Raw genomic sequence first — 27,398 nt, forward strand, 5'->3', positions numbered from 1 at the left:
ATTTGCTTATTCATTTTGCCATTGGTAGACGTTTTCACACTTCCAGTTTTGGCAGCTGCAAATAATGGACTTTGAACATTCTTTTATACATCTTTGGGATGTGGGTGTGGCGAGCATTTCTAGGAGTAGAATTTCTGGGTCATAGAAAATGTGTTTATTTGGCTCCCATAGATACTGCCAAACAGTTTTCCAGAGTGTTTGTGCTAGTTTACATTCACACTGTCAGTGTGTAAGAGTTCTCTTTATTCTATGTCTTGGCTAACACTTGGTATTACTAGTCATTTTTATTTTAGTGATACTTCACCATGTGGCTTTAATTCGCATTTTTCGGATTATTACTGGGTTGTGCAACGTTTAGAAAAGATTTACTCGCCATTCGGGCATCCTCTTTAGTGGTGTTGTGTTTGTCTAGTAGAGAGTGTTCACAGGTTGTGTATCTCACAGATAACTTCACTCTCAGACTTGTGCTTCCACTCACTTAATAGAGCCCCAAGGAATAGAAATTCTTGATTTTAATGTAGTTAAATGATCAGCATTTTCTGGTACAGATACTGCTTTCCGTATCCTGTTTAAGAAATCTTTGCTTACCACAAGGTCATGAAGATAGTATCTCCTATGTTATCTTCCAGAAGTGTTTTCGTTCTCCTTTCAGATTTATATTTTTACTCTTTCTAGAATGTGTTTGGGTTTTTTTGTTTACTTTTGCGTGTAGTGGGGGTCACTCCCCAGTCCCCCCTATCCCCCCGGATATCTAGTTTCCCAGCACCATTTATTGAAAGGATTGCTCTTTTATTGTCTTACAGTGATACAGTGATGATAAATCATTCCTCTGTTTGAACTCTGTTCTTCTGTAATTGTCTTTCTGCAGCATCCTATACTTTCTTAATTACTACAGATTTGTAATAAGTCTTGATTTCAGATGAATCGTCCAACTTTATTTTTTAAGATTATCATGGCTGTTTTTGGCCTTTTGAATTATCAAAACAATTTTAGAAAAAGTAGTTTTCACAAAAATCCTGCTGAGATTTTGAATGCTGTTGCATCGAATGTTTGTAGTATGTTTATGTATATCTATATGTGTATACATTTTTGACTGCCTTAAGGTTTCTTTGAAGTATTTAAATAAAAACTTATTTAGTAATAAATGTTAGTCTGCCTGTTGCACTGCATTTGGAAAATGTAAGTTGACGACACAAATTTTGAAAGGGACAGTATATATCTGTGATTCATCATCTAAAGATGCTAGTGGATGTCTGCCATTTTGTAGATGGGTCTGTTGCCAATAGGAATCCATGCTAAACCTTTCAGAAGGAAGGAACAGGACCTATATTTTACCTCTGAACTGAAGAGTAAGCATAGTTTTTTAAAAAAATACATAAATATTGGTCGATTTATATTATGTTAACACATTGAATATAACAAATGGAATGGAACTTCAGAATACTCAGAATTTGAACATCACTGACACTATCAAATTTTGACTAATGTAGTGGGAGAGAAGGATGTACAAAAGAGAGTAAATTGGGGCGCCTGGGTGGCGCAGTCGGTTAAGTGTCCGACTTCAGCCAGGTCACGATCTCGCGGTCTGTGAGTTCGAGCCCCGCATCAGGCTCTGGGCTGATGGCTCAGAGCCTGGAGCCTGTTTCCGATTCTGTGTCTCCCTCTCTCTCTGCCCCTCCCCCGTTCATGCTCTGTCTCTCTCTGTCCCAAAAATAAATAAACGTTGAGGAAAAAAAAATTTAAAAAAAAAAAAAAAAAGAGAGTAAATCATGGTGGCAAGCAAGCAGGATAGGAAGAGGAAAGAGGAAATGGTATTTTTTGATGGTCTAGTCATTTAACCAAAGTAAAGAAATAATAAATAAAGTCACATTATATTAATCATGAATCTCTACACCATTATATAAGGAGATATTCATAAAAACTTCAATTTGTAATATTTAAGGCCTTACCTCTTTAAAATATACATTTTTTGAGTATCAACGTGATTTCCTTTTTTTTTTTGAGCATTGCTTTTATGCTAGATCAGGGACAATAGACTTTTTCTGTAAAGGACCAGAGAGTAAATATTTTAGAGCTTTGTGGGCCTTAGGGTCTCTGTCACAATTAGTCAACTCTGTTGACTGTTCCCATGGACAGTGTGTAAATGAATGAGTATGGCTATCTTCCAATAAAACTTTACTTATCAAAACAGTTGGTGGACTAGTGGAACATAAGTTTTCTTACCGGTCCACCAGAGTATTAACAGGAACATATACAAGTTGATGATGTTAATACTAGGGATTAAGACACTTAATGGGTATGTTCTGATGATATTTGGGTGATTACAATGATTTATGAAACCAAGAAGGTTCTCATCTGTACACAATATGGTTTGGTTGTCTTTGTTGAGAAAATGGCTTTTGGGGCACCTGGGTGGCTAAGTCGGTTAAGCGTCCAACTTCGGCTCAGGTCATGATCTCACAATTTGTGAGTTTGAGCCCTGTGTCAGGCTCTGTGCTGACAGCTCAGAGCCTGGAGCCTGCTTCGGATTCTGTGTCTCGCTCGCTCTCTCTGCCTCTCCCCTGCTCACACTCTGTCTCTCTCTGTCTCAAAAATAAATAAAACATTAAAAAAAAAGACTGAGAAAGTGACTTTTGAGCACAAATTTGAAAGAGGTAGGGGAATTGATTATATAGATACAGGGATGGAGGAAGGGGAGAGATTGTCCTAGACTAAAAGAATGGCTGTTGTCCAGGTTCAAAGACTGGACTGTAGTTGGCACATTTGAGGAACTACAAGGAGGACTTGTGTGAGTCAGAGAAAGCCTCATAGGAAAGGAGCTCAGAGAAGTAACAGATCAGATGAAGTAGTAAGGCTCTTCCGATCAAGGTTAGGGCTTAGACCTTGATGGTAAGTGAACTGGGAAACCGTCATAGGATTTTTTTTTTTTTTTTTAGCAGAGGAATGATATGAGCAGGTTTATGTTTTAACAGGATCACTTTGGCTGCTCCTTTGAGAATAGAGCATGGAAGGGACAGAGTAGAAAGAGAAGGATCAGTTAGAAAGCTATTGTAGTAATCCAGGTGAATGATCATGGTGGCTTGGACCTGAGGGAGGTGAGGGGTATTTTGAAGAGAAAATCAACAGAGTTCTCTGATGGATTGGATGTGGGCTGTGAAAGAAAGAGAGGAGGCAAGAATGATTCCAAAGTCTTTGGCCAGTTGGAAGGGTGGAGTTATCAACCAAGATGGGAAGGGCTGCAGGCTGGGGGTGGGAGGAGAACAGGAGCTAACTTTTGGATGTGGTAGTTTGATGCCTAATAGATATGTCAATGAGGATGTCAAATAGGCACTTAAATTGAGTGTGGAATTTGGGAGATAGAAATTTGGTAGTTATCAGCAAATAGTGCTTGAAGGCATTTAAGTGGATGAGAGAAAAGAATTAGTAAAGCGGGATGTCTCTCAAATCTGACTATAAGAGTGGAGATACAGAAATGACAAGATTAAAAATCTTCCTATGAGAGCTTACATTTTAGGGAGAAGGTAAACAAATATATGGTGATCTGTAATGTAAAGCAGTCTGCGTGGGTAGGATAGATGCTGTCTGAGCTGCCCTAGAGCAACAGTGTCTGAACACTGAGGTGACATGTGGGCTGTGGATGCCAGGATCTTGGAGCCGTGGAGGTCTGGAGGTGATGTTCACATGGGAGGTGCTGTGACAGTCCAGGCAGGAGATAATGGAGTCCTGGACTGGACTTGTACCTCTGGACCCACCAGGGTCATTCATGACAATCAATCATATGTGACTTGGCTGTGGGGGAAAAGGGGGTCAAAGAAAAGGAGGGAGGACCCAATGGTAGCTGCTGAGCTTGTTCTGCTCTAGAGATATATGGTGTTACATAATCTCTTTAGAGAAGGAAAGTACCTGTCATTTTTATCTTTAAGTTTATTGATCACTTATTACATACTTGCCTCTGGTCTGAGTGCTTTCTATGTAATTTGTTACTTAATCCTCACAACCTAGGAGGTTTATACTATATAATTCTCATTTTTCTGATGAGGAAATGGCCTTGGGTTTTTTTGTTTTTTGTTTTTTTAAAAATTTTTATCTTAGAGCACAAGCGGTGGAGGGCAGAGTGTGAGGGAGACAGAAGCAGGCTCCAGGCTCTGAGCTGTCAGCACAGAGCCCAACGCGGGGCTCAAACCTATGAACCGTGAGATCATGACCCGAGTTGAAGTGTAACCAACTGAGCCACCCAGGTACTCCTCCTTGGGAAGTTTAAGTAACTTGTCCACAGTCATGGAGTTGCCAGGGTAGCAGCCTGGTGACAGCCAAGTGTTTGTTGTTGACCACGTCCTGCTGCCTCCCTCTGGTGGTGGTTGTGCTCTGTGAGGCGGGCTGCCTTCTTAGTGAAGGTAGGTGCCAACTGATCGGTAGTGGTTTCAGTCTGTATCAGACATGAGGGGGATTTAATAATTTTTCATGAAGTAAAGAATAATAAGCAAATGCATTAGTAAGGAGTTTTGTTTCTATGACTGCAGTGGAAAGTAATGATAAGGAAGAATGTACCCGGATTAGAGTTCTTGGTATATATAGAAAGTTGCCCTGGTGACACACATGTCCACGTAATTTGTTGCCGTGCATTTGATATAGTCTCTACCCAGGAAGCTTTATCTTTTGACATGACCAGAATTCTAAGTACAGGGGGAGTCCTGGAGTGGTGGGAGGTAGGGAAGTGGTCCACGGGTGGAGGATGTTAGAGGAAGCCTTTGATTCAAGTATGCAACGTAAGAGCTATGGGTGCCATTTGATGGAGTGCCCATCACAGGCTCCTGGGCAGGAATTTTTATTTAATAGGAGAGGCAGTTGGGAGTCCCACAGGGTCTTCAGAGGACAGGGACCAGATCCAAATGATCCTTGGAAAAGGTAGGTTTTCTTGCATTAATTGGAGTGGGGCACAGCCAGAGGCAGACATGCCTATGATCATTGTGTGGGCTTTGCAGTACCCGTGTGAAGCAGGCAGATGACCACTCCCTTTATGTGAGTAGAGGAAGTGAAGGTCAGGGTTTGAAGGTGTGGCGTAGACACATTGTGAATAGTGATTTCCCACTTTCATTTCCCCAAGCTTCTTATTTGAGGATGCTCGGAAAGCAAAGCCTATTCCTTAGTATGAATTTTCAGAAAGAGTGTGTGGGGGGGGGGCGGGGGGGGTTAATCTGACATATTTAGTGCACCCACCAGTGATTGGTCTCTTAATGATGCTAATTTAACTATTCCTATCCTTTGATATTTCTTCTGTTGTTGGATCTGCAGGAGGCAACAGTAATAGCTTAGCTCAATGGTAGTGGAGGACCTGAATCTTACTTTCGTCTGGCAAACATCACAATTGGACCCCTTGAAAATCCAAAGTATATTCTATACCACAGCACTTCCTTAGGCTGAAATCTAAAATTTTTACTTGCATAATGCTATTGCATATTTTTCTGTTTCTTTAACTTTATCTTTTCATTACAGTGAACAAAATTTCATGAACTGTTTTATCATGCAATTTTAAAGTTATTCTTAGTATATGAGCATAAGCAACCACTTTCATTATGTATGTGGTAGTGGTGTGTGTATGGGTCTGCATTTTTTTTTTTTTTTTTTTGGCGGGGAGAGTTCTGCCGTTTTTGATTGAACTTTAAAGACAGGAATTTTTGAAAGATGGGACTTCTCAAATCTGGGGCTCTGGGTAAGTGTCAGGGAGTCCGTGAACAGCCATAGCTGTCAGTAATGCTTTGTCCAAATGAGCATTTGCTTTTAGCAGATCTCAAAGAGGTCAGTGATCTGCCAAAAGATAAGAATGGCTTTTTGTAGAGGGACAGATGAACAAGGAGACGTATTTCTTATTTAAGACTTCTCCAGCTGTTAAAAACTTCAGTTGTAATATAGTCTATGCCCTGTGCCGCACTGGGGAAGTTTTAACTGGCCTGCTGCTTCAGCTCTGTCAGTTGACCTGGAGTCCAAAAGAAACCAGCCCAGTTTTGCTCTTTTATTGGAAACTGCAGTGGCCTCTTGTTCTTTAATCTTCGCTATTGAACGAGATTGTGTGTTTGGGTACCTTAAAGTATTGGTGTTTCCTGTTTATGTTAGTAAGTGTTGCGTGAAAAAAGGATCCTCCTACTAGACAGTCATAAAGCTTGAAATTTTTAGCTTATTAAGGCTCTGAGAAACCCTGCAGAACAATAAATTCATCTAACTTTGTCGAACTCATTTGAACAGGACCTTTCTTTTGTGTGTGAGACCTACCCACGAGCTACAGAACTAGTGGCATGATCTCTCATGCCCTTCTCTAGTTCATTCTTTGATGTGGATGGTGACGTGTCTGGAGAGGCCTTTCTGGGCTCACGGTTAGATTTGTCCCATAACACCTGCTGTGGCGACAGTGGAGTTGGCACGCTCTGGGGATAGGCAGGCTGGGTGATGTGACGACATATGCAGAAACAGTCTGCTTCCGTCATTTTGACTCAGGGTGCAGAAAAGGAGCAGTTAAAATTATGGAAATAAATTTTTGAAGGTATGCACCCAAACTTAATAACAAATATAAAAAGCTAGAGGAATGGAAGTGTTAGACTAGAAGAGGACAGAACTCACCCAACATTTTTTTAATAAGCTCACTGGGAAAAAGATCATTTGTTGTCATGTTTGTAAAGACACTTGGAAGATGAAATATTCAAAAGCTAAGCGAGGGGAAAAATAGTTAAGAGTTGGAAGGAGCATTATTTGGGGGAAGTTCTTTGTTAATATTGATTCTGATTTGGGGGTTTCAGAAAAATTGTGTGTTATTTTGGTGAAAGAGGCTTACTGCTGTACAGTAGATTTTAGTTTTTATGTTAACTCTGAGACTCAAGTCCGTTTTCTTATACACATTCCAATAGAGAGTAAGAATATTGAATAAGAACAGTGTGAGTCTTGAAATAATTTCCACACTGATAAGAATTGTGGCATGCCTGGGTACAGAGTGTCTTGACTGAGTTCCCAGACACTGCTCAGAAGCTGTTCCAGTTCACTGGGTCAAAAATCCACTATTTACGAAAAGCTAAATACGGATTTGCACGATTGACCATAATGGGTTCAATTTTCAAAGATCGTAGTATCAGGGAGCACTTCCAGGTGGTGGGATAATTTGAGAATCGTCCGTGCTCAAATGGCTACAATATTGTACTTGTTGCTACTTCATCACTCCATTTTAAAAATAGGGCAGGGGTGGGGGGGAAGGCCTGTTGAGAAGGTGGAAGAATGTCAATTGGGGACTAAATCACAATAACCCTGTGAAGCCACTCCTTAGTTAACAACTGCCTGAAGGTTAGCTGTTCTTTAGAAGACTGTCGGTGTGGAGAGGCTGACTGGGGGCTTCTGCCCCTATGGTGTGCCTGTGCATGTGTGGGTCAGGTGGAGGGAGAGGAGAACGTGTGAATAGGGGAGAAGGTGTCGAGAACAGAAAGCTAACAGTAAATCCTAAAAGTTGGAGCACTGGGAAAATTTGACTATTTTAAGCTGTACTGCTCACTTAAAAATAGGAAAATTACACCATTATTCTTTCAGTATGAGGGAGAGATAAAAATACAGTTTTTCTAAATTGGAAAATTTGCTGTAATCTTGCTGCTAATGACTGATTTCTTCCAACAGTTGCAAGGCAGTTTTTGCTCTGATAGGTTGATAAAGGAAACAAAATCAAGAACATATTGGAAGTTCTCAGAGAAAATTACAGTTTAGGTATGTGTTGGGGGTGGATAGTTAGACATTTTAATTGAAATAAAACAGTTTTATACTAATATGGGATCACTGTGGGTGTGCATTTGTAGTACATCTGCTCTTGAAACATTTCAGTAGGGTTAGATATATGTTCATGCTTTTGCAAGAACATTATTTTTGATTACATCTGTCTAAGGAAACTAGCTTAGGAAATTGGTTTGTAAAACAATATAGATATATTTGCATTTAGAGAATGAGTTAGGGATTCCAAGTACTGCTTTAAAAAGTTGGAATGTTTCGGTTGTGTTCTCTAGGGGTGAGGAAAGTTAACAATAATTAATGCAACAGATGATTAAAAACAAGCTTGTACGTCTGGAGAGTGACTAATCTGTGCCTTCAAACATCACTTTAATGGACCTACTTTTGATGTTATTAAAGACTGCTAATGGTTCATTCTACCCAACTGAAAGTAACTCTTCTAGCATATAGATTGAAAACATCTCAGTTGACCACTCACTTTTAATTAAAAAAAAATTTTTTTTTAATGTTTATTTATTATTGAGAGACAGAGCATGAGCATGGGAGGGGTAGAGAGAGAGGGAGACACAGAATCAGAAGCAGGCTCCAGGCTCTGAGCTGTCAGCACAGAGCCCGACGCGGGGCTCGAACTCACAAACCGCGGGATCATGACCTGAGCTGAAGTCAGACGCTCAACCGACTGAGCCACCCAGGCGCCCCGCTGTCTATTTTAGATAATGCATGTGATAGAAGATTAATACAAATGCTAGGTATCTGCCAGCCTTTAACCTTTTTTTTATTTTTGTGTACCAACATTTGCAGTAATGAGTTAAACAGTGTAGTAATCTTGTGGATTCATAGAGCCATCAGATTTTAGAATAGGAAGGATTCTTACCAATAAGATCATGGGTTTTTGTTGTGATAGCGTGGAAGTGTTCATTACCACTGTGGACTCCCTGGTTCCATCTTGAGTCTACTGAATTAAAATCTTAGGGCGTGGGGCTTGGGAATTTATTTTAAAGAAGCTCTCCAAGGATATGTCATTTACACTGCAGTGGAATAATGGCTGGTGTAGTTTCTGGCTTTCTTTCATGAATATGGAAACAGGCCCAAAGAGAAGGGAAAGTGACTGGTTTTGTAGGAACAACAACTTTGTTTTCTGGCTCTGTGAGGTGGAGGATGCTTTTTCTAGGATGCCCATGACTTCATCAGAGTAGTCCTGTCCCTCTCTAAGTACAGAATTGGAAGAGTTGGAAATTAGCCCTCATTTTTACATACACCAGCATCACAAAAGTATGACTTGGGTACAGTATTCAGCCCAGCTTGCCTGTGTGTGTGCAGTATGCGTGTGTGCTTACTTTTTGAAAGCTACTTATCACCACTGTACCTACATGTTCAGAATAATAATAATAGCAAGTATACAGGGGCTTACAGAGAACTCAGTTTTAATGAGAAGGGCCGCATGTGTGAAGTACTTACTGTGTACTTACTCTATTTTAATGGCACCCATTTTCCCCCTAGAACTTTCTTGAGCGAGTGTGAATTGTAGCCAGAATACTTCTTTCCTCTCCAGACCCTTAACTGTGATTAATATAAAAAGGCACTTGTCAAAAGGGTTTGAAATGGCAGCCTTGATACTGGAGCATGTGGCAGTAGAGATAGGTCTCCATCCACTCACTCCATTATGTTATTTAACTTACGAATTCAACAATTTGTCTTTTGCTCCCTGCTTAAAATACGATGGCCATATATGCTGTTGTTAACAATATCAGCAGGGTGGGATATTATTTCCCTTAGAGTGAAACCACAACTTTCTTTGAGGATTAGGCACGTGTTAGAAAAAAGCACCCTGGCAAAGCTGTTCAGAGAGAAAGTGCGGGTTGTTCGCCAACTCTCCCTCTGCCTCCAAGAGGGATTTCTTTCCGGTTTAATAGAAACATCCTTTTTGTGTTATTGTATTAATGAAATTTTTAGGATCCATGGGAGAGATATTATGCTTCAGTGTTTAAAATAAAGTAGCTTGATGAACCTTTTTTATTTGAATGGGAAACCAGTTTTCCTTGATTTGCAGCTTCAAAAAGTGGATCTTTTGGAAATTAAAGTGCATTAATTTAGTTATTCTGTGTGGAAACAAGAACATAGAAAGTTAAATTTGCATAAGTGAAGACCTCGATGATTTCAGATTATAGTGTGGTGGAGGTTAAGGAATAAGAGTCCATAGAATTTGTAAAAACAAATTCAGTCTAACCACTTAATGGCATGTGCAAGTAATTTGCCAATTAAATAGTCCTACTATCTGAAAGATCTTCAAAGTAAAGAGTGGAGGTTCTTAATCGTTCTTAATTTCATACTTTCAAAAACATAATAGAAAATTACTAAATTTTTGATCACTTTTCATTCAAAAGTTTAATGTATGAGCTAAGAGAAGGATAGATTTTAAGTATTTGAGGAAAATTACTGCTTTTTGAGAAATGTATATGATATTTCCAAATCACACTGTGCCTGCTTTTTTTTTTTTTTTGGTATCATTTGTAAATATTTGATTCCCAGATAACAATTTTTATTATCATTAAGACTTGAGATTTTGGAGTTTTACCATTTTGATGGTCACCTACTATGTTTAGAACATTGTGATAGGCACATTTAGCTCCAGAACAGTGCTCCAAGATAGATATTTTACTCCCATTTTACAGAGAGAATTGAGTCAGAGTAAATAATTTGCTTAATGTTAAGAGGCAGATCTGACAGTCCCAGGTTAAAAAAAAAAAAAAAACTTTATTGAAATATAATGCATCCACTTAAAGTGTATCATGTAGAGGTTTTTAGTATATTCACAGGTATGTGAAACTATCGCCACAATTGTAGAACATTTTCATCACCCCAAGTATATTTTTCTCTCTCCATACCTTAGCAATCCTCACTCCCCCTTCCTGTTTTCTCCTTGTCCCTCTAGTTATAGGCAACCACTAATCTAATAAGCATTTGCTTATTCTGGAAATTTCACATAAATGGAATCATACAAAATGTGGCCTTTACAGACAGGCTTCTTAATATGTTTTCAATGTTCATCCATGCTGTAGCATGTTACAGTACTATATTCCTTTTTATTGACAAATAATACATTATTATGGACATACCACATTTTGTTTATCCATCCTTTAGTTAATGGACATTTGGATTGTTTTCACTTTTTGGGCATTATAAATAGTGCTACCATGAACATTTGTGTACCAGTTTTTGTGTGAACATATGTTTTCATTTCTCTTGGATGTATACCTAGGGGTAGAATTGTCAGGGGATTTGGTAACTATGTTTTAACTTTTTGAAGAACTGCCAAAATGTTTTGCTAAGTGACTACATGGTTTTACATCCCCACCAGCAATTTATGAGGGTTTTGATTTCTTCATATCCTCACCAATGCTTGTTATTAGTGGGGATAAAGTGATTATCTCATTGTGATTTTGGTTTGCATTTCCTTGATGGCTAATGATGTTGAGCATCTTCTCGTGTTTATTGGCTGTGTATATGTCTTCTTTGGGGAAATGTCTACTCAAATCCTTTGCCCACTTTTAAAATTGGATGATTTGTCCTTTTATTATTGAGGTGTAAGAGTTCTTTCTATCTTCCAGAGTCCTTTCTTTATCGAATACATGATATGCAAAATTTTCCTCCCATTTTGTAGTCTATCTTTTCACTTTGTTGGTGGTATCCTTTGGAGGACAAAAGTTTTAAATTTTGACAAAATTCACTTTATGTATTATTTTCATGTGTTACGTGTGTCATAATCTAAAAAACCATTCTTAATCCAGAGCCACAGAAATTTATGCCTATGTTTTGCAGTAAGAGCATCACAGTTTTAGCTTTTACACTTAGGTCTTTGCTCTGTTTTGAGTTAGTTTTTGTATATGGTGTGAGGTAGGGTTTCTGACTTCTTTCTTTTGCATGTTTGGATATCCACTTGTCCTACAACCATTTGTCAAAAAGACTGATCTTTCCATTTTGAATTGTCTTGTCATTCTTATTGAAAAGCAGTTGACCAAAAATGTGTTTATTTCTTGACTCTCAATTCCATTCCATTGGTCTGTATATCTGTCTTTAGGCCAGTACTACACAGTCTTAATTACTGTAGCTATGTAGTAAATTTAAAATGCAACTTTATGCTTTTTCAAGGTTGTTTTGGCTATTCTAGCTCCCTTGAATTTCCACATGAATTTTAGTATCAGCTTGTCAACTTCTGCAAAGAAGCCAACTAGAATTTTGATGGGATTACACTGAATCTGTTGAGCACTTTGGGGGAATAGGTCTTCCAGTCTATGAAAATGGGCTATTTTTCCATTTATTTAAGTCTTTAATTTCTGTCAACAATGTTTTGTAGTTTTGAGATTATATGTTTTGCTTGCCTGTTGTTAAATTTATACTTAAACATTGTATTCTCTTTGAGGCTATTGAAAATGGAATTGTTTTCTTAATTTCATTTTCGTGTCTAGAAATGTCTTGTTGGACTAATTTATTGTATGGTTTTAACAGTTCTAATCGTTCTGATAGTTTTTTAGTGGATTCCTTAGGACATTCTATACACAACATCATATTGTCTATGACCCAGCTCTAAAAATCACAACTTTTTCTACTATAACCATACTCTATAGCCTGGGAAATTTATTATCTTAGGAGAAATTAGTTGACTTTTTGAAGTTATATTTAGGAAAGAAACAGTTGCCAGTTTCTAATTGTCTTTTCATAATCTTTAAAAAACTACAGTAGACTTTTAGGCCGGAAACATTTGTGGGGAAAGCAGAGTCCCACAAATAAAATCAACGGATCCTTGTGCTTATTTGGTGAGGTCTTGCTTTCAATAATATTGCCGTTATTTGGTGATATTATGGGAACTGTATGCCTTCCAAACATAGTTTGTTTGGCACAGACTGAAATAACAATGATTATACTTTAAGAGATAAGCATTCTAATTTGTTTTTACTTTCAGGAGGAGTAGTGCCTGAGCTAAGAAAAGTATGACTTTAAATACCCAAAACATATAATCTGATGCTTCATTGCGATTTCAGTGCTAATTCAGTTTTGCTTCTTTGCCTGCCTGACCTCAACCTGGGGGTAAGATTTTAAGCCTTGTGTTTTAGACTAGGAGGGATCTTCTACTCATTCCTTTTAAGTTAGTGATAAATCTGACACGTGATGGTTATTTGAAAGCCGTCAGCTGGTAAGTTATGAGTTCTAGTTACATATGCAGTTCACTGAGCCCAATAAGTAACCAAAAAGCCTAGGATATTTAGGGTTTCCACTTTCCCATCCAGGAATACAAGTTAGGTTTGGAAAGGCCAGGGGATGGTAAAGGTGTAGGTAGGATGGCCTTCAGGTTGATTCCTGGAGTCTTTCATCATAAAGCTCACAAATTTCCCATGGGAGCCAGAAGACAGAGCAGAATTTGAAAATCACTTTGGTTATTAGTTTCTGATTTTCCAGCTATAAAATAGGAGGAGTACTCTTACTGATCATTGCCTCACGAGGCATGGAGAAACCTTAAAACAATAAAATGTTAAATGAGAAAGCTATTTGTGCTTCCTGAAAGGAAAAAAGAATAGTAACCTGAGGTGTCTTCCAAAGTGAAGGGGGGAAATTCCAGGACCCTATTGTCACTGTTGGTCTCATAGAGGTTTCTGTTCATGAAGCTACAGGAAAATGTGGAGCCCAAGCATTTCGGAAAGCAGGTGCCCCAGAATGACTTATCAGAGCAGGAGGAAGTGCTCTCCGGACTTAGGAACCCATTCAGTGTTTTTGGAGAAAATGTGTGAGTTTTCAGGGTGGTAAAATTTAGTGTTTTAATTCTTTAAAAGAGTTGATTAGTGGTGAAAATGAGTAGAAATATTGGTCGTTTTCCTCCTTAGCAAGAATCCTCCTTTCCCCTCGAACAGTCGTCTGGTTTGTCCAGTTAGAATGACTTGGCAGTCTCACCATAGCAGAGTACGTAAACCTCTGGTAGGTAAGTGAGGAAACTTTTGTAGAAATTATACTAAATGGTAAAAAAATAAACAAAAAACAACCAACAAACAGAAACCCCTGGGTCTTTTTCTCTGCAGTGTCCCAGGATCAGCTCTTCTTCCCACAGCAACCTTTCCTTCACCATAAATGTGGCATCCACATTTATGCTGGTGAGTGAGGCTAGTGCCTGCAACTACCCGGAGCAGGATCTGTCATGTCTCAATGACCCCAGGTGGCTTTGGTCCAGAGCGCTCTGATTGGAGCCTTAATTCACTTCAGAGGAAATGAACCCTTCTTCATGCTATTTGCCCTCCACTGAAAAACTCCCTCACAGATTCATCTCAGTAAATCCTTGGCAGCCTTCAGGACCCAGTTCACGTTCTGTCTTTTCCAAGAAGCCTCGTTCTCTTGTGTCAGTGCCTCCCTCCTTCAGCTTCTGTTTCCTTACCACAAGTAGCAGGTTAGCACTTAAAGTGGAATAGTGTTGGGATCTGCTGTTTAGTTATGTCTTGTGGATTAGACTTGGATACGGCACCGTGTCTTCTACCACCTTTCCACTTCCCACATGGCTGGTGCAGTGCTCATAAGCTGGTGCTACGTCCAGGTTGATAGCTTGCTAGCTGGGGACTGGCGTTCTTGCCATAGCCAGAACATCTGGGAGCTGGTAATGGAGCACATAATGATTCAACCATTCTATATGTTACTCGGTGCTCACCATGATATTTAAATTTTTTTTAAGTTTATTTATTTTTTGAGAGAGAGCAAGACACAGCACAAGCCAAGGACAAGGAGAGAGAGGGAGAAGGAGGCACAGAATCCGAAGCAGGCTCCAGGCTCTGAGTTATCAGTGCAGAGCCCAACGTGGGACTTGAACTTACCAATTGTGAGATCATGACCTGAGCTGAAGTTGGATGCTTAACCGACTGAGTCACCCAGGCGCCCCTACCATGATAATTGTAGTCATCATCTGTCACCACACAGCACTGTTACCATCTTATTGACTGTATTTCCTATGCTGTACTTTTCATCTCTATGACTTACTTATTTCATAACTGGAAGTTTGTATCTCTTAATCCACTTTATTTCACTCATCCTCTCATACACCTTCCCTCTGGCAGTCACCAATTTGTTCTTTGTGTTTAAGAGTCTACTTTTTTAATCTTTTGGCTGTTGCTCATTTGTTTCTTAAATTCCACATATGAGTGAAATCATATGATACTTGTCTTTCTCTGTCTGACTTATGTCACATTATACCCTCTTAGTCTATCCTTATTATTGCACATGACAAGATTTCATTCATTTTTATGGCCGAGTAATATTCCATTATTTATACACACACACACATACATACATACATACATACATACATACATACATACTATATTTTCTTCATTCATCTATGGATGGACACTTGGGTTCCATATCTTTGCTATTGTAAATAATGCTGCAGTAAACATAGGGGTGCATATATCTTTTCAAATTAATGTTTTTGTGTTCTTTGGATAAATACCCAGTAATAGAATTACCTAATTATACAGTGTTTCCATTTTTAATTTTTGAGGAACTTTTGTACTATTTTCCACAGTGGCTATACCAATTTGCATTCTTACCAACAGTGCGTGAGGGTTTCTGTCTCTCCACATCCTTGCCAGCCTTGTTATTTCTTGTCTTTTTGATTTTAGTCATTCTGACAGGTGTTCAAATAGCTCATTGTGGTTTTGATTTGCATTTACCTTTCCGTAATGATTAGTGATATTGTGCATCTTTTTCATGTGTCTATTGGCCATCTGTATGTCTTCTTTGGAAAAATGTCTATTTGGGTCCTTTGCCCATTTCTTTTTTTATTTTTTTAGAGTGAGAGTGTAGGGGAGGAGCAGAGAGAGAAAGGGAGAGAGGGAGAATCTTAAGCAGGCTGCAGGCCCAGTGCAGAACCTGATGAGGCTATGGATGGATCTCATGACTATGAGATCACAACCTGAGCCAGAATCGAGTCGGCTCAACCGACTGAATCACCCAGGCGCCCCTCCTCTGACCATTTCTTAATCAGATTGGTTTTTTGGTGTCAAGTTGTAAAACTTCTTTATATATTTTCAATATTAACTCAAGATATATTATTTGCAAATATCTTCTTCCATTCAGTAGGTTGCCATGTTGTTTTGTTGATGATTTTCCCTTCACTGCACAAAAGCTTAATATTTTGATGTAGTCCCACTAGTTTATTTTTTCTTTTGTTTCCCTTGCCTGAGGGTATATATCTAGATAAATGTTGCTATGGCCTATGTCACAGATATTTTACTGCCTATGTTTTCTTCTAGGAGTTTTATGGTTTTATAAATGTGAGACACATTTAGGTCTTTAATCCATTTTTATTTTATTTTTGTCTGTGGTATAAGCAGGTGGTCTAGTTTTATTTTTTTGCATGTATCTGTCCAGATTTCCCAACACCATTTGTTGAAGAGACTCTCTTTTCCCCATTGTGTAATCTTGTTGCCTCCTTTGTTGTAGATTAACTGACTCTAAAAGTGTGGGTTTAGTTCTGGGTTTTCTGTTCTGTTCCATTGATTTATATGTCTCTTTTTTGTGCCAATACTGTACTGGTTTGATTACTACAACTTTGTAATATATCCTGTAATCTGGACTGTGATACCTCCAGCTTTGTTCTCCTTCTTCAAGATTGGTTTGGCTATTTGGGGACTTCTGTGGTTCCATACAAATTTTAGGATTATTTGTTCTAGTTCTGTGAAACATGCTGTTGCTACTTTAATAGGGATTGCATTCAATCTGTAGATTGCTTTGGGTAGTGTAGACATTTTAACAATGTCCTTCCAAACTGCACTAGAAGGAAATAGAAAATTTGGACAGACCAATTACTAGTAATGAAATTGAATCAATAATCAAAAAGCTCCCAGCAAACAAAGGTCTGAGACTGGATGGCTTTACAGGTGAATAATGCCAAACATTTAAAGAAGAGTTATTACCTATTCTTCTCAGACTATTCCAAAAATAAAAGAGGAAGGAAAGTTTCCAAATTCATTCTACGAGGCTAGCATTGTGCTGATACCAAAACCAGACAAAGCCACTACAAAACAAGAAAACCACAGGCGAGTATCTCTGATGAACATAGATGCAGAAGTCCTCAGCAAATACTACCAAACTGATACTATATGTAGAAAACCATAAAGACTCTGCCAGAAAACTCTTAGAACTGATAAATGAATTCAGTAAATAACAGGATACAAAGTCAATATACAGAAATCTGATGCATTTCTGTGTATTAGTAAAGTAGCAGAAAGAGAAATTAAAATAATCCCATTTACAATTATACCAAAAAGAATAAAATACCTAGGAATAAACTTAACCAAGGAGGTTAAAGACCTGTACTCTGAAACTAAGAAAACACTGATGAAAGAAATTGAAGACAGTGTAAACAAATGGAAAGGTACCCCATGCTCATGGATTGGGAGAACCGATGTTATTAAATCCTCAAGAACTTTTTAATAACTTGATAAATGACTGTGTTTAAGACTTGTATAGTGCTATATGTGTTTATGTATATGTTTCCTGCCACTAAAGATTGAATTATATCCAGTGTGTCTAGAAAATCATATTTGTTGAAACAAAACATGTGATATGATGATGTTAGATTTAGCTTATTACTTGGGTTTGGTTTCCTACTGCCTTTTAAGCATCTCTTTGTGTGTGTGTGTGTGTGTATGTGTGTGTGTGTGTGTCTTTTTTTTTTTCTCTTTATGGGTAGGATTGTTAATTTTGATTTCTTGACTGCATGAAGATTCCAACTTTTATTTTTGCCATGATTTTATAACCTGTGTGGTTTTAAAGTTGAGTTACTTTTTACAAGAAGAAAGGAGCAATACCCTTTTAATAACGGATTGTACAAGGATAAACCTCATTTGTTTTAATCAATCTTTCTTTTCTTTTTTCAGAGGACGTTAAGCAAGTTTTTGGACAGACCACAATTCATCAACATATTCCATTTAACTGGGATTCGGAATTTGTGCAACTACATTTTGGAAGAGAAAGAAAAAGACACCTGACGTATGCAGAATTCACTCAGTTTTTACTGGTGAGTGTAGCTCTTAGAGAGTAAATAAATAAAACTGGGATCCTGGTTTACCTGAAAATTGCTAACCTGCCCAGACCATTCTTTTGGAAGTATTTGTTTATTAGTGTGTAGAAACGATAGGATTAGATGGGTTCGTATAGACTGGGTAGAACCCTTTCACATTGAAAAGGAATATTCACTGAGGCCCCAGGAAATCAAGTGATTTGCTGAAAAGCTACATAAATCAGGAGGGGGCAGAATTGGAACTTGAATTTTTGGCTTATGATTGGTTCCACTGCTATTTACCAATATTTTGTTTTTCCTTGAGAAATGAACATGTCACCATCAGCATCTAACTGCAGAATTATTTCTCTTGAGGCCTTTTATAGACGAAGCATGGGGTCTGCAACCTGACTCCATATTGAAATTGCCTGGCGAGCTTTAAAAACTATTGTTATTTAGGTTCCCCACCTCTAGAGGTTAGATTTGATTGGGGAGGTGGGCGGGGAGAACCTAGGCATCGGGGTATTGAAAGCTTCACAGGTGCTTTTCATGTTTGAGGTGCCAAGTTTGAGAATCACTGTTCACTTTTGTCCTCATCCAGGGTTGAACTCTGGGAGTTGTTTACATTTCTGGGGTGCACCTTCCTTGGCCTAGTTCTTCACACCTTCCTCTTATCACCCCCACCCCCATTATGTTCACATCATTGAGCCACTGATGATGCCAATGGAAGAGTAGTAACAACATATGTTACAGTCTAGTTTTCTCCCTGAAGCATGCTTTGTTAATTATTTTAATTCTGATATTAACATTTAGTCACTAGAGGTCAAATCTGTGTGGTCTGTAGGCTATATGAGAAACCACTCTTTCTTTCGGACTTCATGCATTTGTTTTATTTCTCTAACAATTAAATTTTATTTCTGTTTTATTAAATATAATTTTAAAAGATATATGTAAGGCCATTACTTTTCTGTGTTTAAATTCTGGGTCTTGAGGGAAGATTTACCAGGGAAATCACCTTTTATTCACTAGAAATGTCCTCAGGGAGTATCCTGATGCTCCTGTTTCTTTTGTGTGCCCACAACTTTGCCAGAGCCTTCTGAGAAATGGTTGGAAAGTGGAGTGGGGTGGGTATGGAGGGCACAAGAACACACACCTGTCCCATATGCTGTATTGTGTAGGCAGTTAGCATTTTGTGGTATCTACACCTAGGCACCAGCATATGTAATAGGTGGACTTTAATAGGTACTTCTCTTTTTGACTTTTAAAGGTATTGTTATGATATATAAAATTTGTCATTCTATTTTGTTTGCTTTTATTTTCCCAGCCTTAAAACAAGATATTTTAAGCATACCTTTGTATTTTTATTTTAAATGTTAATGTCTACGAATCCCCATTTTCAGTTCTATATAAACACAAACCTACTTAAATAACTCAGGAGGAGCATGGAATGTGAGTTGTTGGATTTTGCTGTTGTTTACACAAGACATTGGCGCGCAGTAGGAGGTGGTATTCATTCTGATGAGGAATAATTACAATAATGCTATTGAGACAAATGCCTCAAATTGACTTTATGGAACACAGCCTAATTAACTTTTAGCCTTAATGGGATGTTAGCAATAGTAAGGATGATCATGTTTCCCTTTTAAGCAGGTATCAATTATGCTGAATTGAGTCGGCTGTAAGCCACTCCAGCGGCTTCTAGGCCTTCTTCAAGATATGGAGAAGCCAGAGTCAAAGATTAGATAACTCAAGGATTACTGATTGTTTCTAGCTACAACTTGTATGGCATTCACTTACATTTGACTCCTTTTTGCAACGGTAAATGGAAAAACATCCCACAGTCCTGCATGGGATGATTTTGACTTTGTAGCCCGAATACAAGTGCTTGCTGAACATACATTAGGTTCAAATGGTAATGGTGGATAATTATCTGTTAGGGCCTTGCCTTTGTGTTCCACTCTAGGTCCACATTTAAAGGAATTAATGGATGTATCATGGTAGACTTTATGTGAATGTCAGTGAAATAGCCAGTTTTGACATCTACTATAGGGTCACCCCTTCTCCCCACCCAACCCACCCACTCAGATGTTTTGTCTGCTTCCTTTGAACTCTTTTCTGAATGCAGCTATAGCTTCAAACCTCTACTTCAAATGCTTTGTTTGCTTCCTTTGGGCTCTTTTTTCTAGGCAGGAACTTCTTAAAGATATGAGAGAGCTTAATCTCCTATATATTTTGGGCTCTTGCTTTGTCAAGCATGCACCCGCCTTTCTGCTCTAGGGCAGGGCTCACAAATAGGCACCAGCTCCCTGGCTGGCGCCAGGGCTGTGAAAGCAGATGCTTGGCCGCTTAAGACGTGAAAGGGCTGCCACCGTGCATGCTGCTACCTGTCACCTGACGAGGAAGAGGAGCGGCCATAGGGACAGCTGAGAAGTGTTTGTGTTTTCAGGGAGGCTTAGTGGTATGTAGAGAAAACACTGTTCAATCCCACAGAAGGTCTTAGACGGGAATTCGGGTTGGTTCCAGCCAACTCAAGTCTCACGTGCGTGAGTTACCTCTGCTTTATGTGTGTACACCTGTTTGTGACTGGTGAGCAGAGCCATTGTCTGCAAGGTCAGGTTTCTCTTTTCTTCATTTAATAAATGTTTTACTGTATCTAAGCAAGTGTGAGTGTGTTATAAGCCACCATGTGGCTGTGAGGACTTCCTGTATTCACGTGTTCGTCTGCATACTATGTGGACAGGCTGTGTGCTCACCGAGGTGGTGCTGCTCATGGGCATGGCCTGAATGCTGTGTTCTGTGCTTTGGTTTTAAATTAGTGAAGTGGTGAATCAGTTTGGTACTCTTTGAGCAAAATTTGCCTTGCTTCTACTTTACATGTAAATGATGGTGTTTGGCAAGAAGCAGGGATTCAAAGCCTCTTTATCCTAGAGTCTTGTTCCTGGCTAAGAGGGATTTCAGAAACGAGGGGACCACGGTCCTTTTGCCCCGTTATTGACACTATTGTATTTATGGCTGCTGTTCATCTCCCGGTCTGTCGTCTACCCTTAACTGCGTGAGTGATGGTATGTATGTGTAAATGTGAGTACAGTTTTATACATGGGTATGTGTATGTGTATTTTTTAAAAATTATAAATGTTTCCACATCCCTCTATTCTTAGTTCTAATTTTATGTTTGCCAGTTGAAAAATAGATTTTAATATGCTGAATTTTTCAGAAAACGATTTGGAGAAATATTCTCCTATGCCTGATGGAACTCCTGTTCATTAGTGGTATTAACTTTAACTCTCTGTCCTATGCAAGTATTTCTTGTGCTGTGATTATTACTTCCTTGGTTGGGATAAACCACCCAACTGAGCAAATGTTTGCTGAACATGCAAGCTTTGTTGAGAGGCCTTGTGCACAGAAAGGGCCAAGAAAGAGGTGCAGAGATAACAACTTCTTGGATACTTGCAGTGCACAGGTCTAGGGGTTGCTCTGTGCTTATCCGTCCCAGGGGCTCAGAAGGAACAACTGCAGGCAGGTGTGCACAGCCTACAAGGCCACTCTCTTGCAGCAAAAACCCTTGGGAAGGATTTTCAGTTAGAAAGCCGAAACCGACATTCAGGGTGTGGTTAGGGTAGCCGTCCAAAGCACAAACTCAAGAGCCAGATATACCTAGTTAAGGGCCCCATTTTCCAGATGAGAAACTAAGGCCTTTCACTTTAGAGTCTCTTTGCAGTATCTCATTTATGATTTTGATTTGCATTTCCCTGATGACTAATGATGTTGAGCATGTTTTTATGTGCTTATTGACCATTCGTTATCTTTGAACACATGTCTATTCAAATCCATCTCCAGTTTTTTACTGGGTGGACATTGGAGGCAAATGTGAGGACAGAGTGAAAGGCCTCTTCAACTTTTCTGCCAAATTCTTCTGTAGAGTTGGTACTGAGATTCACTCTGGAAAATAGAAGTAATAGTAGTAACAATCTTTATAATTTACAAAGTGCTTTTAAATATTCTATTTCTGATAATAGCATCCCAAAACCCTGAGAGGTAATTATCATTATCCCCTATTATATGCAAAAGAATAAACGGACTCTAGGTAAAAGTTTGCATTTACAGGTAATTTTCTGGGGAAAATGCTCCTGGCTTTCATTGGGTTCCCAAAGGAGTACCCCAAAAGAGTACACAGAAACTATTCTAGAGCTAAGTTTCTTCCATAAGATCATACACATGTGAGGGATTCAAAAGTACTGTGCTGTTGCCATTTTATTACATTGTCTCCAGGGCCTGGGCTATGAAGAGTTAGTTTCTGTTCTTGGAAGGGACTGTGCTTCTGAATGGGGGAGTACAGCCATGCCTTGCTGGACACTGAGCATTCCTGACACCTACCCCTTCAGATATGATTACAAAAAGACCCTTAGTAGGGGTGTGTGTTACTGTCATTTCCAGTGACTTTTTGATGATTTGAAAAATTTTGTTTTCTCTAACATTTATTTATTATTGAGAGACAGGGAGACACAGAGCGTGAGCAGGGGAGGAGTAGAGAGAGGGGGAAAGACAGAATCGGAAGCAGGCTCCAGGCTCTGAGTTGTCAGCACAGAGCCCGACACAGGGCTTGAACTCACAAACTGCAAGATCATGACCTGAGCCAAAGTCGGTCGCCCAACCAACTGAGCCACCCAGGCATCCCTTGATGATGTTTTATAGTCATATATTTCACATATAATGATAATAATTTTAAAATAATGTCCACGTAGGAGAGTCTAGCTGCTCCAGATTCAGAATAGAAAAGTCTAGGATTGCTATCAAATGCAGTATATGTCTTAACTAGAAATCTGTTGTTCTTAACTGACTCTTTCATAGCATTTTCTGGCTTAGAAAGTGCTTTTACTTGTATTCATCTTTACAGTCATCTTAAATGTTAAGCATTTCCTGTTGTTTCTGTATGAAAGATGAGCACACAGAGGCTTGGAGTAATTTTCTGGACTTGTTCAAGGTGAGATAGGTGAAACTGAAGTTGATTTTAATTTTCCTAAATGTCTAGCAATGTTTTTCAAATTTTGTGTAAAAATTTTCCAAAGTGATTATTTTAAGTTTATGTATTTATTTAGAGAGAGAGAGAGAGAGAGCACATGTGAGTGAGCTGGAGAGGGGCAGACAGAGCTGGGGAGAGAGAATCCCAAGCAGGCTACTCACCATCAGTGCAGAGCCCGGTGCAGGACTCCATCTCACAACCATGAGAACATGACCTGAGCCGAAACAAGAGTCGGATGCTTACCCGACTGAGCCACCCAGGTGCCCCCCGAGGTGATTATTTTAAAAAGTAGAGTCCTTGGTCTCTCTGCCCATCAAGGGTCTGATTCAATAGGTCTGGATAGGGCCTAACAAATAACCTTTCAGATAAGCATCCTGAATTGTGCAAGGGCCATACATTGACAAACTGGTCTGGACTATAAAATCCTTACTATTTAAAAGCATACAGAATCAGGTCTTCACATTTTCATCCCAGTATCCATAAGAAGCTTAGACAGGTAAATATGATCAGATTTATGTTTCAGAAAGATCACCCTGGCTGTTGTGTGGAAAATCCAATGGAGAGGGATCTCACTGAGGACAGGAGGACCTGTAGGTCACTTTCTAATCCAAGAGAGAAACAACAGTGGCCTGGGTTGGATGGTAATGGTGGTGAATCAAAGCCAGTGGATTTAAGAGAAGTTGAGGGATAGGCCTGATCAGGCTTGGTGATTTAGTAGCATGGAGACAGTTCAGGATAATATAAAACTCACAGTTCACACCTTTTTTTAGGTGAGTTTTAGGCTTGGGCAAGTGGAAGGATGGTGATGGTTTACCGAAATGCGGAGCATGGAGGAAGCAGTCTTCACGAGGGGCTACAGACCAGTGCATTGCTTATAATCACTGTTCACTTGTGTGTGGCTGGATTGTCTCCAGCTCTTCTCCTTAATTCCTTGGAATTAAGATAATACTCTAGGAGACCCACCTATGGGCCCACAGACTTGGGCATTTCTAAGAAATTCTGTTCCCCATTTTATGGAGCCAGGAAATTTCTTCTGTTTCCAAAGGCCTTCTTCCTCTTGCTCTAGGAGAAGGAATTCTCAAGAAATCAGCAATGCTCTGAATTGAAGAGGCCAGGTTTTGAAGTTTGGGTTGCTTTAGTTTCCCAAGAAAACAGGATTGCTATCTTGGGAGGGGATGGGGCTATAAATGTCTTTTCCTCAAACAGAGCTTAAGAATTACGTTGCCTGACCCAGTGGAGAGCCCTGAACACAAAGGTGTGGGTGCTTTACCATAACTCTTTATTCAGGTCCCCCTATTGTCAGAAGGGGATGATGGAACGCGGGGAGGTGAATGCTAGTTGATAGAGCTGGGAGTAGCACCTGGGAATCAGCACTGTGTCTCATGCCCTAGACTGGACACACACACTGGTAAGGGCTCTTGTCACATCTCGAGTTTCATGGCAGTCCCGTTGGATGCTAAAGCATATTCATGCTAAAAATGCAACCGAACAACTTTTGTTCTTTTTGTTAAGTGAAATTGACCATTATTTTAGCCTGTGAGTCAGCGTGGCCTACAGATCCAGCCTAGTCTTTTCTGTATGAAATGGACATTTTGGTTATTCAGATCTTGAGCCCTAGAGAGTAGAGCTCTGCGAGTCCACTGTTCCCAGGTGCTGGTGGTTGTCCCATGTCCCTCCAGGGGTCAGAGATTCACTAATTAGCTGTCGTCTAGGCCTTACAGTCACCATCACTTACGGTTTGCTACTCTATTTGCTGTGGCATCCTGGTAGAAGGCAACACTTTGAACACAAAAAACAAAGTGTTCCCCATCACCACCAAACAAAAGGAGACATAACCTTCAACCATGGCAACATCAAATTCTCAAGTTTTGGAATCGATAGAACACTTCGAGTGTGAACAAAAAACAATCACTAGTAGTGGAACTCACTAAAGCCACAATTGTTTAAGCAGGTTAGTGGACAATGACAAAGTCATTGTTTAGGACTGAGAAAGCCAAGTGATTTGTACCTCCCTTTTGTCCCTCACTTTGCCATCTCTATTAGTTAAAATCTCTAGACCATGGATCTTTAGTAGTCAGAGACCATGATTATATCTGCATTTTTAACATGTGAGTGCTTTTTATATTGATCTTTAAGTTGGACCAGATGGGGTCTGCAGTACAGCTTCGGTACTGTTTCCTAAATACAGCATCAACTTGATATTTCAAAATGAAATAATGAGTAAAAGTAGCTAATGTTGTTTGCCCTCAGCTCTTCCAGGAGATTAGATTCTATTTTGCATTCAGTTGGAAGCCATTGCCGGTTTGGTGATGGGTGACCAGAGATGTGGTAACATCCCAGTCAGTCGGAGAATTAGATGCAGGGCACATTTCATTCGCATCGCACTTGCCCCTCTCCGGGCAAAGGAAATCAGAATTCATTGTGCTGTTGTGCCCATGGTGTTCGCCAGCTTGCTGTTTTGTTGAGCAGCCTGGTGTGCAGGCTTTTACAGTAGCATCCTGGTAAAAATGAGCACTCTGTACAGCATCTCCCCAGCTGCTACCCACTGTGAAGTTTAACATTAAATCAGAAGAGCAAGGAAATCGAGATGAAAACGTCTGTACTTGGTTTCTGTGGAGGTGTTGCTGCGCATGTGGTGCCACAGGCAACAACGCTTCCAAAGACTGTTTTAATTAAAAGCCCCACCCAGTGAATTGGGGGTCAGATTTCACCCTGAATTCTGCAAGTCTGACTGCATGGGTGGGATATGGGGGGCACAGAATTTGGAACTATTCACAGTGTGGGAACTGCTCATCTGTCTACCTGTTCTTTTGCAAGTTCTCTTTTTAACTCTGTTTAATATGTGGATCTTTATTTTAACTAGACTTTCCCCTCCAAATTCGCATAGGATTATGAAAATGAAGTGCACGCTTATATGTTCGACAGTTTACAAGTTCTGATATTCAATGTAATACAGAATTTATTTGAAGTAGGATTAACTGTGATACCATATTTTTAAAGCAAACCTTTATTCATTTTGTTTCTTGTTTTCATAAAGAATTACCTGCATTTTCTCTGGAATTCTTCTACCCACCCCCACTCCTAAACAAGAATTCTTTTGCATCATGTCCTTATTGATAACACCCTGCTTTTTATTAAAGTTTTAGATATTTTTTTTCTTAAATTTCAAAACTGTACAAAACATAAAACATGCAAACTAGCCAGGGGTCTTTTTTCTTGTTTTGGTGTTCTTGGCTTTGTAATATAAATCATCTGGATCTGCTTGCTTGTTTTGAAGGTCTGTTGGTCTGTTTTTTGTTGTTGTTTTGTTTTGTTTTTGTTCTGATAAATTATCCTCAGGCTGAAGCACAAAACTTGCATGTCTGAATAGAGGTGGAGAGAATTTTTGCATTCAAAATATACCCACCTGAAAATTGGAGATTATTAAGGAAATGACAGGCCTGGAACTATTAGAAGCATGAATGTTAGACCTGAAGTGGCGTAACCCCCTCTATATGTTTATTTCTGTACAGCTAGCAATTTTGAAGAGTTTGATTTTTTTCTTTCCCTCCAGCAATCTGAATGGGTGTGTTGAAGTAGGTGGAAACTGCGGCAGTAAAAGCCTATTCCGTTAATCATCACGCACCAGAATAGCGGGAACAGAAAACCGTTCCCTGGCAAATAAGAAAGAGAAATTGGGCCTCCTTTCACGTGCTTGAGCAGAACTGCATTCGAGATAGCTGTGCTGCTCCTTGCTCAGCGACCTTCCGGCCTCAGGTGAAGGACGGCCCTTTCTCCTTGGTCCCCGCCGTCCCCGTCAACAGCACTTCGCGGGCACCCTGTGCCTGGCACCCATGGTTGTGCTGTCTTCCCAGCTCTCTGGCTTTCCCACAAGGTCACAGGCCCTCTGGTTTGTTGTCTGTACTCCCTTCTTTAGATATCAGTTCCATTTTTTGTCATCTGTCTGCTCTGTGTCATATTTGTGTCATATGTACGGTGGGGTGACCTCATCTGTTTTCTGCAACTGTTATTTCTTTCTTCTGGTTTTTGGGATGCTTCCCCCTAAAGGGAACAGGCAGTCCGTGTAGGTTAACAGGTTAAGATTGTGGGTCCACAGCCAGATCGTGCAGGTGCCACTCCAGTTTCATTCTCAGCATCCTCTGACTCTCAGCTGCTCTTTTCCTCATTTTCCCATCCACAAAATGGAGATGATGGTAGGGCCCACCTTGCAAGGCTATTGGGAGGATTCAGAGAGATGAAACAGGAAACACAGTAGTCCCTGGAGCAAAACACACTCTTAATAACACTTAGTAAATGTTAACTTTTGGCTTTCTTCCCCCTGAAATCCTCCTATCTACATTTCCCAAATTTATATTTCTGTCTGTATCTCTAGCTTTCTTTTGTTTATAGCTCAACTTTTTTATTTTTTTATTTTTTATTTTTGAGAGAGAGAGAGAGAGAGACAGTACAACAGGGGAGGGGCAGAGAGAGAGGGGGACACAGAATCCGAAGCAGGCTCCAGGAGTTGAGCTGTCAGCACAGAGCCCGACATGGGGCTCGAACCCACGAACCGGGAGATCATGACCTGAGCCGAAGTTGAGACGCTTAACC

General features: G+C 39.6%; 1 protein-coding gene across 8 annotated transcripts in view; it reads left to right on the forward strand.

The window, feature by feature from the left end:
* Positions 1-27,398, forward strand: part of SLC25A13 (solute carrier family 25 member 13) — a 183,779-nt gene that overhangs the window by 74,525 nt on the left and 81,856 nt on the right. For all 8 annotated transcript variants that reach the window (XM_053218425.1, XM_027071932.2, XM_053218423.1 and 5 more), the window contains one exon: positions 17,667-17,806. In XM_053218425.1, coding sequence (XP_053074400.1) covers positions 17,667-17,806 — 140 coding nt within the window. The remainder of the gene's footprint in view (positions 1-17,666; positions 17,807-27,398) is intronic.

The sequence above is a fragment of the Acinonyx jubatus genome, chromosome A2 (genome assembly GCF_027475565.1).
Source record: "Acinonyx jubatus isolate Ajub_Pintada_27869175 chromosome A2, VMU_Ajub_asm_v1.0, whole genome shotgun sequence".
In the NCBI taxonomy this organism is placed as follows: Eukaryota; Metazoa; Chordata; class Mammalia; order Carnivora; family Felidae; genus Acinonyx; species Acinonyx jubatus.